This window comes from Bufo gargarizans, chromosome 6 (genome assembly GCF_014858855.1).
Source record: "Bufo gargarizans isolate SCDJY-AF-19 chromosome 6, ASM1485885v1, whole genome shotgun sequence".
Classification (NCBI taxonomy): Eukaryota; Metazoa; Chordata; class Amphibia; order Anura; family Bufonidae; genus Bufo; species Bufo gargarizans.
In genome coordinates, this window is record NC_058085.1 from 18289608 (window position 1) to 18306263 (window position 16656).

General features: G+C 43.1%; 1 protein-coding gene across 1 annotated transcript; it reads right to left on the reverse strand.

Annotated features, from left to right (window-relative positions):
- Positions 1–1685: 1685 nt before the first annotated feature.
- On the reverse strand, positions 1686–16421 carry LOC122941893 (oocyte zinc finger protein XlCOF22-like). Its single transcript, XM_044299390.1, has 7 exons — positions 16310–16421; positions 15522–15785; positions 14670–14898; positions 14498–14582; positions 13024–13039; positions 10740–10796; positions 1686–7660 (listed from the first exon to the last, which is right to left on the reverse strand). Exons 1-7 carry the CDS (start codon positions 16419–16421, stop codon positions 6720–6722), a joined length of 1704 nt encoding a protein of 567 aa, XP_044155325.1. The 3' UTR covers positions 1686–6719.
- Positions 16422–16656: the final 235 nt, after the last annotated feature.

The window sequence follows — 16656 nt, forward strand, 5'->3', positions numbered from 1 at the left end:
GACAGAATTTTTGCCCAAATTTTTAAGTCAATATTCAGTAGTGAGATTGGCCTATAGCTTCCTTCCCCTCCTTAGGAATAAGTATGACACATGAGTCAAGCGTTTGTCTAGGAAAAGGGTCGCCTTGAATCAGTTTGTTACATACCGCCTTGAGGTGGGGTAATAATTCTGCTTGGAATTTTTTATAGTATATTAATGGGTACCCATCTGGACCCGGGCTCTTCCCTGGTGCAAAACTAAGAATGGTAGATTGAACTTCTTCCTGTGCTATTGGTCTAGTCAGATAATGTCCCATCTCTGTTGAGAGCGGGGGAAGGTTCAGTGACTCCAGAAACAGTCGTCAGGTCAGTTCTGTTGCCAAGTCCCGAGCTCCCTCCTGCCCTATTTAAATTGTACAGCTCAGAATAATATTCCTGGAAAGCTTTAGCAATTGATGGAGTATTTGATTTAAGAGAACCATTTTTGGCCCTAATTTTATGCATAAAGGACGTTTGTTTAGCTTTTTTCAGCAATGAAGTCATCATCTTAGAACCTTTATTCCTGTGGGCGTAGATTTTATGCTGGAAATAGAGAAGATGTTTTGCTGCATTCTGGGAGAGAAGCTTTTTCAGCTCCGATCTCAGGGATGTTAGGTCGTCCCGCACTCTTAGAGAAGCGGATCTTTTATAAAGTCTTTCCATTGTTGCTATTTGTGCCAGCAGGGAATCAATGACTTTTTGTTTCTCCCTTTTCACTTTAGCACCTAGTTAATGAAGCTCCCCCTCACCACTGCTGTTACGGTGGGGAGTGGGGAAAACCCCCCACCGTACAATGTAAAAGGAATGAGGGTGTAGCAGCTAGGCCAGGCTGCCAAGAAAAGGGAGGTGGTCACCTCCTAAAGCTTCCCTAAATCTGGCCCTGTTCTCCTAACTGTATGAGCCGACCCTTAAGGCAGGAGGGCCCATATGCTGGAACCTCCGAACCCTGAGGTTAGGAGACAAGGACAAGAGACAACCAGGTTCATCCAAGACACGGATGAACCAGAGTCTCTACAGGCTTAGCAACCAAGGGAAAGCACCCCCAGTGAAATGACAGGCAAGTAACCAGTGGCCAGAAACAACTGCACCAAAACAACAGTAAACCTGGTTACTTACCTACCGCAACAGTAAACCTGGTTACTTACACACCAGAAGTTAACTGGAACCCAAACAGACGCACAGCAATCCAAACTCCATACAGATGCAGTACATACTGACACATGGGAACCAGCACTCCAGCAAGTCCACCACCTGGCAAATGGTTCACCCCTCCGGGAAACCAACCCCCTTCCGGAAGAATCAACATACCGGGTGAAGTATAGCATACATGCAGGGATCAACACCAACAACAGCCCAGACATGTAACAACCAACAAAATGCTACACACACCCAGAACATAAACCCACACAACACATACAAGTGAGGGTAAAGGTACATGGCGGGTACATAAGGGAGGACAATTTATGTTCCATAATGTGGCCCTCCAGGACTGCGCAGAAACACCCAGGCAAGGAGCAAAGCTCCAACACCAAGCAAGGCTGTAGTACAACTGCTCCTAGCCAGCAAGCCACAGGATTATATCAAGCTTGCGGCCACACCCAGGAAACAAATTAATCCCCACTAGCAAGAAGATTAACCCCTTGCTCACCAAACAGCAGGGAGGCACACCTTAAAGTAGAAGTGCATGTGCAAACTGTAAACTACACGTTGCCCGTGGCAACCAGTCTGCATGACAACCGCGCCATGGTCCAACAACAATACGACTGTGACAACTGCCTTATGCGCTTCCCATACAATGGGATATTTGCAGTCTGTCGTAGTATTAATAGCGAAGTAGGAGGAAATAACCTCTCTGATTCCCTCGCAATGACTAGGATTATGTAGCAGGGACTCGTTTAATCTCCATGTCCAATTTTCGCGTGTAATGGAGGCCAGGGTGAGAGACACTGTACAGAGGGCGTGGTCCGAGATCGTTACGGAACCAATTTTAGCCCTCTTACAAGTCTGGAGAAGGGGAGCAGAGAGCAAGACATAATCCAGCCTTTGATAGGAGGTGTGGGGAATCGAATAGAAGGCGTAATCCCTTGTAGTGGGATTAAGGTGACGCCAGACATCAATGAGATTCAAGGCTTGCAGTTTAGTATGACGTTTACCTAGATGTCTTTGTGAGATATGAGATCTGCCTGTTGAAGAGTCTGCTAGGTTAAGATCTGTACCCAATATCACTGGGCCCTCTGCAAATGCCTTCAGCGTGTCCAGGGCTTTGAATACCCAGGAAGCTGTGGAGGTATTAGGGGCATAAAAATTGACTAGGGTGACTTTTTGGGAGGCTATTTCTCATTTGAAAAGCAGGAGTCTGCCTTTCACGTCCCCAAGCTGCTGATGTAGATTAAAGGGCACCGAGTGGTGAAAACCTATGGACACCCCTTTGAAAGCAGACGAGGGGTGGCAGCTGTGATACCATCTCTTTAAAGGATATAAAGGGACCTTCGGGATTTTCCCTTGTTTAAAATGTGTTTCCTGTTGGAAAATTATCTGTGATTTAAGGATACGTAACAAGATAGCGAGTTGACCCCGTTTGTTGGGGGAATTCATACCTTTAACATTTAAGGTAGTAATCGAAATGTCAGCCATTCAAGCTTAGACTGAGTACCCACACACGATAGAATCTGAGTTTTTAGGGGGGTTTGGTTGAGCACCCGGATGATGAATTCAGTGGTAAATAATGAAGCTACGGGATACAAGATTAGGAGGGTGGTCGGATGGGGATTGAACAAGGGGGTAGGACCAAAAGAGGAGGAAAGGCCTATCATTTAGAGAAAGAGAGCAGGAAGTCTCTACTCTTTTAGTTTACTGCAGAAGTAGGAATGCTTAGACGAAACACTGGTCCTCCTCTACGTTGTCTTAACTAGACAGCCCTGTGAATATCCACGGGATGCTCACCCCACCGTGATCAGATGTATTATCGCTAAATCTTGTATAGTGTTCAGAGGAGAGGGCAGATGTGATCAGGGGTAAAGGTTTTATAGAATTGCCTAGCATAAGATCCCTGCACCTCCATCCACTCCATATAAAAAATAAAACAGGAAGTGAACTTGCAAACCGGACATAACATGGAGGTCTAACATGACCGATTAGGGAGCTTTATCTTCTAGAGAGTCCTCGCCGGGTGCCTCCGGTTGTCATAGGAGATCCCTACTCGGTCGTTTGAAAACGGCTATTAATCCGAAGGCACCTAACGCGGATCCGCAGCAAGAAAACACATTTGAGGCACACACCAACCGGCGCGTTTCAAATTCTTTTTTTTCTAGTTAGTAGAGGGCCCACAGAGGACTAAGGCTATAATGACTTAGGTATACATGAGAAATAAAGCATGCAGCAAAGATCCCATATCATGACCTTAAAACAGAGAACCTAAAAAACATAGGTCATGAGACCTGAGTGCCACGATTAACTATTGTTGCGGACTTCTAGCTCACACGGCGGAGTTTCAATAGCCGCAAGGGCGATGGCATGACTGGGGTCCAGGACCACCTAGTACAACAAGGTATGCTGAAAGATCACACAGTCAGTCATGGCCTGCAAACCCCAGTTCGCCCCAATTCCCACCCGCATGCAATCACAGACTTTCCATCATCCCCATCTAATCTCAACAACTCTGCGAGCCGGTCTTCTGGAAAGTCAGGTAGGATGTTGTTCTCGTACAGCCTGTGATCTGGATGGCGCAGACCACATCCCTCGGTCTTTCTGAGGGCTTTGGCACCGGCCTCAGTGCCCTGTGTATATGCTCTATTATTATTGATTGAGCTCTCTCCTGGCCTAGGAGGTTCGCAAATATTTCCATTGCAACTTTATGGAGTGCTTCTGCGGCCAAACTTTCGGGAAGTCCCTTTATTCGGATGTTTCGCTGCCTACTCCAATTCTCCTGGTCCTCTATCATGGTGAGGGCTGTTTATTTCCTCCGTGTGCGTCGCTAGTCGGTCAGCCATTGCAGCTGAATGCATCATACAATCCGCTGAAGTGAATTTTAGTGTCTCTACACGGTTGCCTATGTGGGAGAGCTCTGATTTAATAACTGACAGTTCTGCCAGGACAGGCTTGAGAGCTTGTTCTAAGTCTCTGGTCAAAAAGGATCTGGAGATGTTTGTGCTCCCCGACTCCTCTCCGCCCGCGTCCTGGCTGTTGTGTGTGTCTTGTGGTGCTTTTTACAGACCCGTCGCCATCTTGGAACCAGCTCCGGGCTGCTGATAGTCTCTCTTGGTGAGAAATCTTTGCATAACCGGCTGTTTTTTTTTGGTGTTTTGGGGATTCAGTCGGGTCCAGACCCCTATCTCGCCCGTATTTCACCATTTTGGAGTCCGGGCGCATGCTAAATAGTGGGTTTTAGCGCTTGGGAGCAGAGGAGCTACCGACTCACGCTGCCATCTGCTTCAGCGGCTCTATTAAATATTTTGACACTTTTAAAATATATTTTGGAATGTGTGACATCCAAATGTGACGAGTGAAGCTTCTGCACCATAACGGCCCTGCCTGGCAAGGTAGAGACCACTATGTGCACAAAACAAGCAGTCACCTACAGAATATATTAAAGGGGTATTCCCATCTTAACAATCATATCTCACACTGTCCCTTATGTAAAGTTGATGAAAAATGCAAATACCCATAGTTTTCTTTTTTGCGTCATATTCCTTATTTTCCTCCGTTGTTCCCTGGCTTGTTTATAATTGGTTTCCATGGGATACGGCCACCTGTGCCATCCTGCAGTGATGGCCGGCCTTGCGCTTTAGTGATAAACCTGGCTAGATTCTCAGGAGTGTACCTGGTAGGATCATGTGCAGTAGCTCCCGGCTACCTCTCTGCATCTACTTCAGTAGGACGGCTCTGGGACGTGTTCAGCAGCAGTTTTTGAGCTCTGCTTGTCAGTTAGGTAAAAAAATAAGAACAGTGGAGCCCTTGTCAGGGCTGTCAGTGTGCTTTGATGTTATTACACTGTTAGGGTCCATCAGACGTCCATAGGTGTTTTGCGCATCTGCAAATTGCGGATCCACAAAACACTGCCGTCACCCCAATAGCAAGCAGTGTTAGGCAGCAGGCAAAGGATGATCTGGGGAGAATGAAAGCTCAGAAAGTATAGTGTTATATGGATGTGAAAGATCCCCAGTGCTTCAGAAGGGTAAGGTATGACTACTGTCTATATAATATATATACTCAGTACATCACTCAGTTTCTCCCTGTTTAATCCCTGTATACTTAGCTCTGCCCACATAACAAGCACAGTAAGGGAAGCAGGACCAGAAAGGCAGTTGAAGATAATGCTAAAGTGGGTGATGGGAATACCCCTTTAAGGGGCAGCATCCAAAACCATCCATAGAAACAGGAAAGAATCATTATCCCCCTCCCTCCATCCGAGGTATCCTGTAAGATCCGATTAAAAACCCAAACAAAACTGTAACTGCGCCCATGGAGCTCATGGAACAGCCTGAATATTAGAGATACTCCAAGTAAAACATATCATATCCGTATCACCATACAATAACAGGAATGAGAATAAACATAGGAAACAAAATGATCCAAAATTCTATATATCCAATAAAAATATTTTATATCAAGTCTTCTATTATAAAACTTAAACAATCCAAATCTGGTGGGACATACAAAGAAGAAAATAACCAAGAATTCCCCCACTGGTAAATTCATGTGAGATGAGTGAAGCACATGACTTCTACAAATACAGGGGTGACGGGGACCCCACTTGGTGGATTTAACTACAGGTACATTTTGGTCATGGTGTACAGATTAAGATAGTATTCCTTTAGAAGGGCGAGTAATGGCTTCTATGTAATAAGACAATCCTCACCTGGGTCACTTGTTGGGAGAACTTGCACATTACTGATGAAACCCAGTAAGAGCTGATTCTTGATAAGCTCATATTTGACGTTTTTAATGTTAAAAATTCCTGTAAAAGGTAGAACAGACCTGGGCTGGAATAGGTAGATAGTTACAGAAGTAATGAGGGAGCTTAAAATATAACTTTTACTAATATAGTTAAAACATAGCGCCACATACAAATAAATGGTGATAATGATAAATATGGCTTAAGAGATAAGGAACAGTCTTACCATTCCGACACAACCCTGGTTGGGATCAACCGAGCGCTGTGAAGAGGATGCACCACGTCTAGGCTGGTATTTAGGTATGGTCGTTGGTAATTGCTAGGTGTCGACCATGCAGGGAACCAATGTCCCTAAAAAATCCCTGGTTGGGGATGGGGCCATTGCTAATGCGGCCCTGCCTGTCTATACAGAGTTCCTACCCCGCAAGGGGTGGCCCTGTCTGGATACCGTACCTTAGAGTAGGGAGGTATCTCTATTAAGCCCTATTGGATAGTCCCTCATTACTTTCAAACTGCCAGTGGGAGCGCCCGTATCTATCATTCATTGCTATATATAGGGGATATATATATATACACAATATAAACTTTCACTTTTAAGTGGATCTGTCCTTTGATGACTGGTATTGATTCAATACAGGAGACAATACATGTTTGGGGAGCTCTTACAGCGGTCCCAAACATCATTCCAAGACCTCGGCCAACTCTGGTAACTTAAAGCAAGTTTCTGTTTTATCGCCCTGTAAAAAGGAGTGTCTCACAGAATAAAGCCAGTTAACCACACTGACTACCATGAAAACACATAAGGGTGGTCACTTAAGGGCTAAGCATGGAGATGGCTTCTCTCTGTGATTTTTTTGATGTGTAACAAGAGCTGATTTCTGGTTAAAACATTTCCCACATTCTGAGCATGAAAATGGTTTCTCCTCTGTGTGAATTATCTGATGTACAACAAGATATGATTTACTGTTAAAACATTTTCCACATTCTGAGCAGGAAAATGGCTTCTCTCCTGTGTGAATTCTCTGATGTGTAACAAGATTTGATTTCCTGTTAAAACATTTTCCACATTCTGAACATGAAAATGGCTTTTCCCCCGTGTGAACTCTATGATGTCTATCAAGAGCTGATTTATGCTTAAAACATTTCCCACATTCTGAGCATGAAAATGGCTTCTCTCTTGTGTGATTTCTCTGATGTACAATAAGATGTGATTTATTGTTAAAACATTTTCCACATTCTGAGCATGAAAATGGCTTCTCTCCTCTGTGAATTACCTGATGTATAAGAAGATATGATTTATTGTTAAAACATTTTCCACATTCTGAGCATGAAAATGGCTTCTCTCCTGTGTGAATTATCTGATGTGTAACAAGATTTGATTTCCTGTTAAAACATTTTCCACATTCTGAACATGAAAATGGCTTCTCACCGGTGTGAACTCTATGATGTCTATCAAGAGCTGATTTATGCTTAAAACATTTTCCACATTCTGAGCATGAAAATGGCTTCTCTCTTAAGTGAGCTGTTTGATGTTTAACGCCTTTTCTGTGACTTTTATTATGAGTTACAGTCTGTGATGAATCAGAAGATCGGACCAGTTTAAAAGGATCAAATAATTTTTTGCTGTGATTGGTTGAAGATATATCTTGGATATTGGCATGCTCTTCATATATATCTTGTATGATACCACGATCATCTACTTCAAAATCTGAAGACACCGGATGTTTCTCTAAGTTCCTGGTACAGTCACCTGCCAAGAACAAAATGCATTTTATTATTGAAGAATAATATACCAAAATATTCTATAGAAATTGTATTACATTTCAGAATAAAAAAAATCCACAGAAAGGTATGGCACAAAATACAAGAATTAACTGACTAAAACAGTGGTGGCCAAAAAGATCACGATCTAATAGTAGACCGAGAGGCATAACTAGGCCAGGTTGGCCCCCACCTTGAGCAACTTCTCTGCAACCTCTACCCAATCAGTCATTTTAAATGCATATAAATAAAACATTTTCTAGCGCTGGACAAGAGGCATTAAATGTCCCCTTAGTTCCCCACACCATAGTTATCTCCCCTAAGAGTCCTTTTCACAGTAAAATTCCTGTTTAGTGCCCTCATGAAAATGCCCCTTTGATGTCTCCAAACAGTAGTTATTTCCCTTACAATAATGCTTCCCCTTAGTTCCCCCACACACAGTAGTTATGCCCCCTTAGTGCCCCCACACAATAGTTATGCCCCCTTAGTGTCCCCTTCTACAGTAGTTATGCCCCGTTAGTGTCCCCCTTATAGCAGTAGGGCTCCTATACTATGAATAAAATTTATAAAGTAATACCGAGCACATCATGCTCTTCCCAGCAGCAGACATGATGTGATGACGTCATCTCTCCTGCTGAGCTGAGGAGAGCGCACAGGCCGGGGATTATCTCTGGTCTGTGCGCTCTCCCTCTCAGCCCAGCAGGTACAATGACATCACTGTATCACACCTGCTGCTGGGGAGAGTGCAGGCCGGGGAATGAGACCTGGGCTATAATGGATGACAGATACAGCAGCTGGACTCGGAGGGAGGAGAGTGGAATGGACAGTAGGAAGCAGAGTCCTGTCACTCTCACAAACTGGATGGCACGCTCCATAAAATCTTCCTTTTTTTTCGTGCCTGCGATTCATATATAAACACCATCCAATGATAATGAAAATTCTATCACTACAGATGAACTATTTCTTGAAATTAATTTCAGGTGTAATTCTGATGAATCAATCAGAAGAGTCAATTAGGGAATGTTCAATAATATGTGATCCAGTATTACTTGGTATTTAATGTAGAAGATTTATTATACTGCACACTGACACCATTTATACTGATACAAAAGGGCGATGGACGGTCCCACCAGATACCAACGGCCGTCTGACCAATGATTGCTCATAAAATCTGTCAGATAATCTGTTGGTGTAAATGCACCTTTAGATATAAACAGCAGATCTTGATGATTTGTTTGCCCAAATGCATTCAGCATGGCAGAACATTCCACAGACAATCATTAACCCCTTAGTGACCCGCCTGTTTTGGGTCTTATTAACAAAGCGTTTTTCCTCCTTTTTTTCATCGTACTGTTCCAAGAGCTATAACTTTTTTTTATTTTTCCATCTATATAGCTTTATAAGGGCTTTATTTTTTAAAGGACAAGTTGTAGTTTCTAATGGCACCATTTTGGGGTACACATAACTTTCTGATTAACTTTTATAAAAAATTTCTGGGAGGGAGATGGGAAAAACAGCAATACTGCCACTGTATTTTTACGCTATACATTTTATGGCGTTCATTTTTTGGTATAAAAAACATATCTTTATTCTGTGGGTCAGTACGATTACAGTTATACCAAATACATGTCATTTTGTTTTACGTTTTACTACTTTTTTGTAATAAAACCCCCCTTATTTTTTTAAAGAAAAAGTTTTTGCATTGCCGCTTCCCAAGACCTATAACTTTTTAATTTTTATTTCTATGGAGTTGTGGGAGGGCTTGATTTTTGTTTTGTGGCACGACTTGTATTTTTCATTGGTATAATTTTGGATTAAATGGAGCTCTTTGATCGCTTGTTATTATTTTTTTTCTGTGGCAACTAAGACTAAATGAGCAATTCTGTATATATATTTTATTTTTATGGCATTCACTGTAGGGGGTAATTTATGTGATATTTATGCAGTTCGTGTCATTATAAATGCAATGCATTATCCCTATAGTGCATTGCATTTTAATGTCAGTGCTATTCTGACATTGACCAGCCTGCTGAAAATTACTCAAGGCTAGTCTGGGGCCTACACGAGACCCCAGCCAACCTACACACACACACATCGGCACCCCACGATCCCTCTGTCAGCACTTTACATGCGGCAGGCGCCATTGCCTGCAGCATGTAAAGTGTTAAACAGCCCGGATCGGCACTCCTGCCAGTCTGGGCTGGGAGAGCCAGGCCCCCACTTTCTGCTGCACGGGGGACCCGTGCATTGTTTACATTGGGCCGCCGTAGGAAAGCAGTGGCACAGTCTAAGGTCCCTTAGTGACCGCAGTAAAAAGGTCTATGGGTGGTCACTAATGAGTTAATAACCCTATTGATAGAATGATAAGGCGTGTAGGTGAATTTATTTCTGCACGTGTAAGAAATACAGATTAATACTGATTTTTAAGAATTTGTAGGAAAATACCGTAAGCCATATATTGTATTGGTATCCTGTTCTCAGCAACTTCCTGGTAATTAGAGCCTATACTTGTCCTCTCAAGGCCAGTGTGAGCGAGTACTGTCTATCTGGACAAAGGACCATTAGCAAATCAAAGCTACTGTAATTGTCAGTTATCTAAAGAATGGCTGACAATTGTCCAGTAGGTGGTACATGGCTAGTGGGGCAGGAAAATACTGGAAAATCCCAACAGGAACCACTAAAAAGATGTGTCCAAGCCATATTTAGGGGGGAGGGGAGAGGAGAGGAAGACCTGGAGGGGCCAGAGCAAAGACGGGGACTGGAGAGACATGAGAAGACCTCTGTATAGTAACTACACTGTACTGTAGAGGGATAGGAATTTGTGGTTTAGTTACCAAATGGTCTTGGGAGTAACTTTTATTATTAGTACTAATTATTAGTAATTGTTATTGTCTACAAGTCTCTCCGTATGTGATATTTATGTTTTTTCCTTTATACTTTCATATATACTCATCAATAATAATAATTGTAATATCATTATTCCCACATTGCACAGTATATCTATTTTTTTAATTTGTATAAGCAGAATCTTAGAGACTTCTCTGGTTTACTTAGTGGTCACTACTCACCTGGGCGGTTATCTGTAGGAATGTCCTCTGTACTCTGCTCATCACCCCTCACATACGTCTCTGTAACATATATAATGTTCAGATCTTCACCCGAATTCACAAGCTGTGAAATAAATATTGTAGAAGTCATCAGACGGTTGGAGAAGTCGTGTGGAAGGTTTTATATGACCTCAGAAGATGACCAAAAATGACCGGACAGGAGGAGTTATCTGACCCAAATATCTGCAGGTCTCCTGTATAAATCCAATCTGATTGCTTCGTTATTCCAACCAGTTTGCAATGCAGGGAGAGTAGCCCTTATATTCTATCCCTAACATTACATTGTGTGTATATATAACATTACATTGTTTGTGCACCTGTTGTCCTTGCTGGCCGCCCCAGGGCTGTGAAGCCGGTAAGCCAAAGTTCTTTCGGTCCATGGCTTGTTTACCTACTCGAAATGGACATAATCATCTGCTCTGCTGCAGCCAATGACTGGATTCAGGGATAACATGTCCACAAGAAGCACATCACCACTAAAGCCAGTCATTGGCTGCAGTAAAGCAGGTGACCATGTCTGTGCCAGCGAGGGAGCAAACATTTACTGGAAGATGGACACACAGGAGCTGGCACACATAACCAGAGCTAAGGGTAGCAGGTACGTATGACTCTTTCCATAGTAGAGGCTGCGGACACATGTGAAAAGTTACTTAATCCACTTGATAATGCAGCCCGGCATCTCTTCTGTCTGTCTTCTGTGCTGTGTGCAGGAAAAGGACTTGTGGTGACATGACTCCGGTCATCACATGATCCATCACCATGGTAAAAGATCATGTGATGGACCATGTGATGACCAGAGTGACGTCACCACAGGTCCTTTTCCTGCACACAGCACAGAAGACAGACAGAAGTGATGCCGGCTGCGCGATCAAGTGGATTAAGGCGAGTTAAAAAAATATTTATTTATTTTTTAACCCCAATCAGCGCTATTGTACTATGCATTCTGTATTCGGAATGCTATTATTTCCCTTATAACCATGTTATAAGGGGAAATAATACAATCTACAGAACACCGATCCCAAGCCCGAACTTCTGTGAAGAAATTCGGGTTTGGGTACCAAACATGCCGATTTTTCTCACGCGCGTGCAAAATGCATTACAATGTTTTGCACTCGCGCGGAAAAATCATGCATGTTTCCGCAACACACCGCCACCTTTTCCCGCAATGCCCGTCTGAAAGAGGCCTTTGCAAAACCAAGAAAAAAAAAAAAAAACATACAGCATTAGGGATGAGCGAACCTGGACTTTATAGGTTAGGGTTTGGTGTTCGGGCAGTGGAGGAATTCTGTTATGGATTTCGTTATAAAGGTATACAATGGAATTCTATGACGGAATGCAGAACGGAAGCCTTTAAGAGGTATTCAGTTTTGAGCCGTCATAATAGAAGTCTATGGCCAAGTATAACGGATCCGTCTGGTTTCGTTATGCAGGACGAAAAACAAAGTCCTGCATAACTGAAACCAGACGGATCTGTTAAGCTTGGCCATAGACTGCATTCAGTCATAGAATTCCGTTCTATTCTGTTATAATGGAATCCATAATAGGATTCCTCCACTGCCCGGACGCCGAACCCGAACCTGTAAAGTTTGGGTTCGCTCATCCCTATACAGCATCCATCAGTAAAGAAAAAAATAATAATGCTGCGTGCCCCTGCAGGTGTCCTAATAACTCTTTAGTGGAACAAAATAAGGACATGGATACAATCCATATACGATACAATAAAGTAGTGCAGAAAACATGACTGTGCGGCACTATTAGACTTAGTTCACACTTCACTTATTTTGTCAGTTATTGTCAGCCCAAAGCAGGTGCAGGTCAAACCCACAGAACAGGTGCAGATTTATTCATGATACCTAATCCGAGAGTAGGCTTTTCTCCTCAATTTGGCTCACAAAAAACGATAGAAATAACTGAAGTCTTGTCGCCATTTGTAAATTCTAAGTCGCATTGGCGACCATTTTGGTCGCCATCTGGAGCCCTGTGGCGGTATGTAAAATCTCTGAATGTAACCCAAATGTATTCAGGGTGTATCTCACAATGACATCTGCATCAAAGGCTGCCAACGAAATTTTTTGTGCCCAAACGACTGTTTGTTTAACAACTGAATTTGACAGCAGTATATAAGCCTGTAATTTCACACGTGCTGATGCTGCAAGGCCTGAAAATAGTGTTTTTTTGTCAAAAAAGACTTAAATTACTCTTACTGGTAATTGGATTTTCCTTTAGCCTCCACAACGGCACTCACCTGGAGGTTGGCCCACCTTCTCAGGGACAGGAAACAATTAGCGAGATCAGCCAATAAAGGGCCCCCTCCCTCTTACCTCTCCAGTTAATAACCTAGGACTCAGAATAGGCATGAAAACAAGGAGTAATTTAATGAGGTATAAACATAAACAACAGAGATAAACTCACTCAAAATAGAAGCACATCAAAACTTCATAGTGTGCTCCAAAAAAAAAAAAAAAAAAAAAAGGTAACTACTCCTATTTAATCAAAAGAGTATTTTGATAGCAAAATATATGTAGAACTATCTACATACTGGACACTTTTTTGGGTGGGAATCCCGTGCCGTTGTGGAGGCTAAAAGCAAATCCAATTACCGGTAAGAGTAATTTATGTCTTTTTTGACAAAAAAACACTATTTTCAGGCCTTGCAGCATCAGCACGTGTGAAATTACTGGCTTATATACTGCTGTCAAATTCAGTTGTTAAACAAACAGTCGTTTGGGCACAAAAAAGTTTTTATGCATATGTCATTGTGAGATACACCCTGAATACATTTGGGTTACATTCAGAGATTTTACATACCGCCACAGGGCTCCAGATGGCGATCAAAATGGTCGCCAATGCGACTTATATATTTTCCCCACGCATCCGCAACGGCACTTACCTGGAGGAATAACATAGGATACCTAACTAGGGTGGGACTACCGCAGATAAGACTTTGCGGCCAAAGGACAAGTCTCTATTGGTGGAAACGTCCAGCTTGTGATGCTTAAAGAAAGTACACGGGTTGGACCATGTCGCTGCGCGACAGATATCTTCCAATTAAGCTGAGGCACCTTCGGCCCAGGATGCTGACAATGCTCTGGTGGAGTGAGCTTTCAGTGAAGGAGGTGGAGCAATCCCCTCAGTTTCATAGGCTAACGTAATGCAGGCCTTTTGCTGGCTGCTTCGCCTCTGTGAAGTCCCAGATATTGTACTAGCAACTGGTTCGACTTCCTCAAAACTTCCGTTGCACTCAAATACTGAAGTACGCACCTTCTAACATCCAAATTATGAAACAATTTTTCCTTATCTGATGTCGCCTGGGAACAAAAGGAGGGGAGAGTGATTTCCTGTTGACAGTGAAACCTGGACACTACCTTGGGAAGGAACTCTGGAGCATGTTTTAATATAATCCTGTCATCTAAGACCGTAAGATATAGAGGCAAAATAGAGAAAGCCTGGATTTCTCCTACTCTTCTTGCAGTGGTGATTGCTAATAGGAAAACTGTTTTGAGTGTTAATGCTCTCAATGAGATTTCTCAGAGGGGTTCAAAGGGTGTAAGCATTAGCCTGGATAGGACCAGATTCAAGTCCCAAGGAGGGACAGAAGATCTAAGCCTAGGGCGAATTCTACTTGCCCCTTTAAGGAATCTTTTGACTACACTCAAATGGGAAAGTTTGATATTTAGAAAAGCACTCAAAGCTGCTACTTGGACTCGAATGGTACTTACGGATAGACCTTTATCAAGCCCTGTCTGAAGGAAGTCTAAGATCAGGATCACCTCTAACTCACTGGAAGGATCCCACTTGTCGTTCCTAAAACGTAAAAAGGTTTCCCAGGTCCTCAAATAGATTTTAGACGTTACCGGTTTCCTACTCTGCAACAGCGTGGAGATTACCGACTCTGAGAACCCTTTTCCTCTTAGGATTCTTCTTTTAGTTTCCAGACTGTCAAGCGAAGCTGGCTGACTCTGGGATGCATTACTGGTCCCTGGAGAAGCAGATCTGGTCGGGGTGGTAGCAACCAGTATTCTTCTGCTAGGTTTTTCAGTGTAGAGAACCACGTTCTCCTGGGCCAGTAGGGTCTGATCAGGAGAATCTGAGCCTTCTCTTCCAGGATCTTGGAAATGACCTTGGGTATTAGAGGAAAGGGTGGGAATGCATAAAGAAGATCCTGAGGCCAGGGTGATGACAGGGCATCCACTGCAAGGGGTCGGTCTAGAGAGGGAAAAGAAGAGAGATAGGGAAAAGAAGCCCGCTACTTGTCCGTTTCTCCTTGTCGCAAATAAATTGATTTTTGGAATGCCCCATCTGGCACAAATCTGGGCAAAGATCTGATGGTTCAGGCTCCATTCCCCCGGCTGTAGTCGATCCCTGCTTAGGAAGTCCGCCAATTGATTTTCTCTCCCTCTTACGTGGGCTGCCGATAGAGAGTTTAGGTTTTTCTCGGCCCAATCTAGAATTTTCCTTGTGACTAGGGACAGGGAGCGGCTTCTTGTTCCCCCTTGTTCCCCTGTTTAGGTAAGCTACCGTGGTAGAATTGTCCGAAAGGATTTTTACGTTTTTCAGATGGATATAAGGGGAAATTTTTATTATTGCTTCCCAGACTGCACTTAGCTCCCTCATATTTGATGAAGCTTGTTGTAGCTGTGTCTCCCAGGACCCTTGTGTCATTTTCCCATTCATGTGGGCCCCCCAGCCCTGTTGACTGGCATCGGTGGTGATGACTAATAAGTCCGTCTGTCTCCACTCTACCCCTCGGGATAAGTTTGACTGTTTCGTCCACCAGGTTAGGTTCATCTTTAGATATGATGGGATTTTTATCTTCTTGTTCAGAGATAATAGATTTTTGTCCCAATTCTCTAAAAGGAAGGCTTGGAGTAACCTTCAGTGGTGCTGAGACCACTTTACACATGAAATTGTTGACATCATGAGTCCCAATATTGTCATTATTTCCCTGAAGGAGGTTATCCTTTGTCTTTGGAAACTCTTGATACTGGAAATTAAACCGTTTTGTTTCTGTTCCGGCAGAAAAGAGATCATAAGGCATGAGTTCAGTAGAACACCTAGAAAGATTTTTTCTTGTGAGGGAAGAAGACAGGACTTCTGGTGATTTATTATCCAACCCAGGTCGGCTAGGGTAAAAAGAATTGTTTGAAGGTGGCACCGAAGAAGACTTTCTGACGGGGCTGTAATTAAAAAGTCTTCTAGGTATGGTATGAAGGAAATTCCAGCTAGGTGAAGGAATTTTGCTACTTCCGCCATGACTTTTGTAAACAATCTCGGGGCAGAGCTGAGGCCGAATGGGAGAACTTGAAATTGATAATGATGGAGAGATCCCTGGAACCAAACCGCTATTCTCAGAAACTTCTGGTCTTTCTTCTGGATTGGGATGTGATAGTAGGCATCCGCCAGGTCTACTGTCACCATATAACAATTTTTTTGTAGAAGACTGATCACCGACTTCACTGTCTCCATTTAGAATTTTTTGTAAACCACGTATCTGTTTAGGGTCTTTAGATTTATTATCGCCCTGAAGGTACCGTTTGGTTTTTTCACCAGAAATATGGGAGAGTAGAAACCTTTCTTCTGTTCCCCGACTGGTACCGGAATGATGGCTCTTTTCTCCAGGAGGAGCAATATTTGTTGGTCCATCGCTTCCTGATTTTTTCCCTTGAGTCTGGAGTTTTCCATGTAATGGTCTGGGGGGGGATGTGGATTAATTCCAGACAGTAGCCTTCTTTTATAACCCCCAGTACCCAAGAGGAGGCCTGAATTTTCACCCAAGCTGAATAAAAATGCGTTAGCCTTCCCCCTACTGCTCCTCTGGCGTCATTGGGAAGTAGTGGCCCGGGAAGACTTTTCGGGATTAAATAGGAAGCCCTTCCCT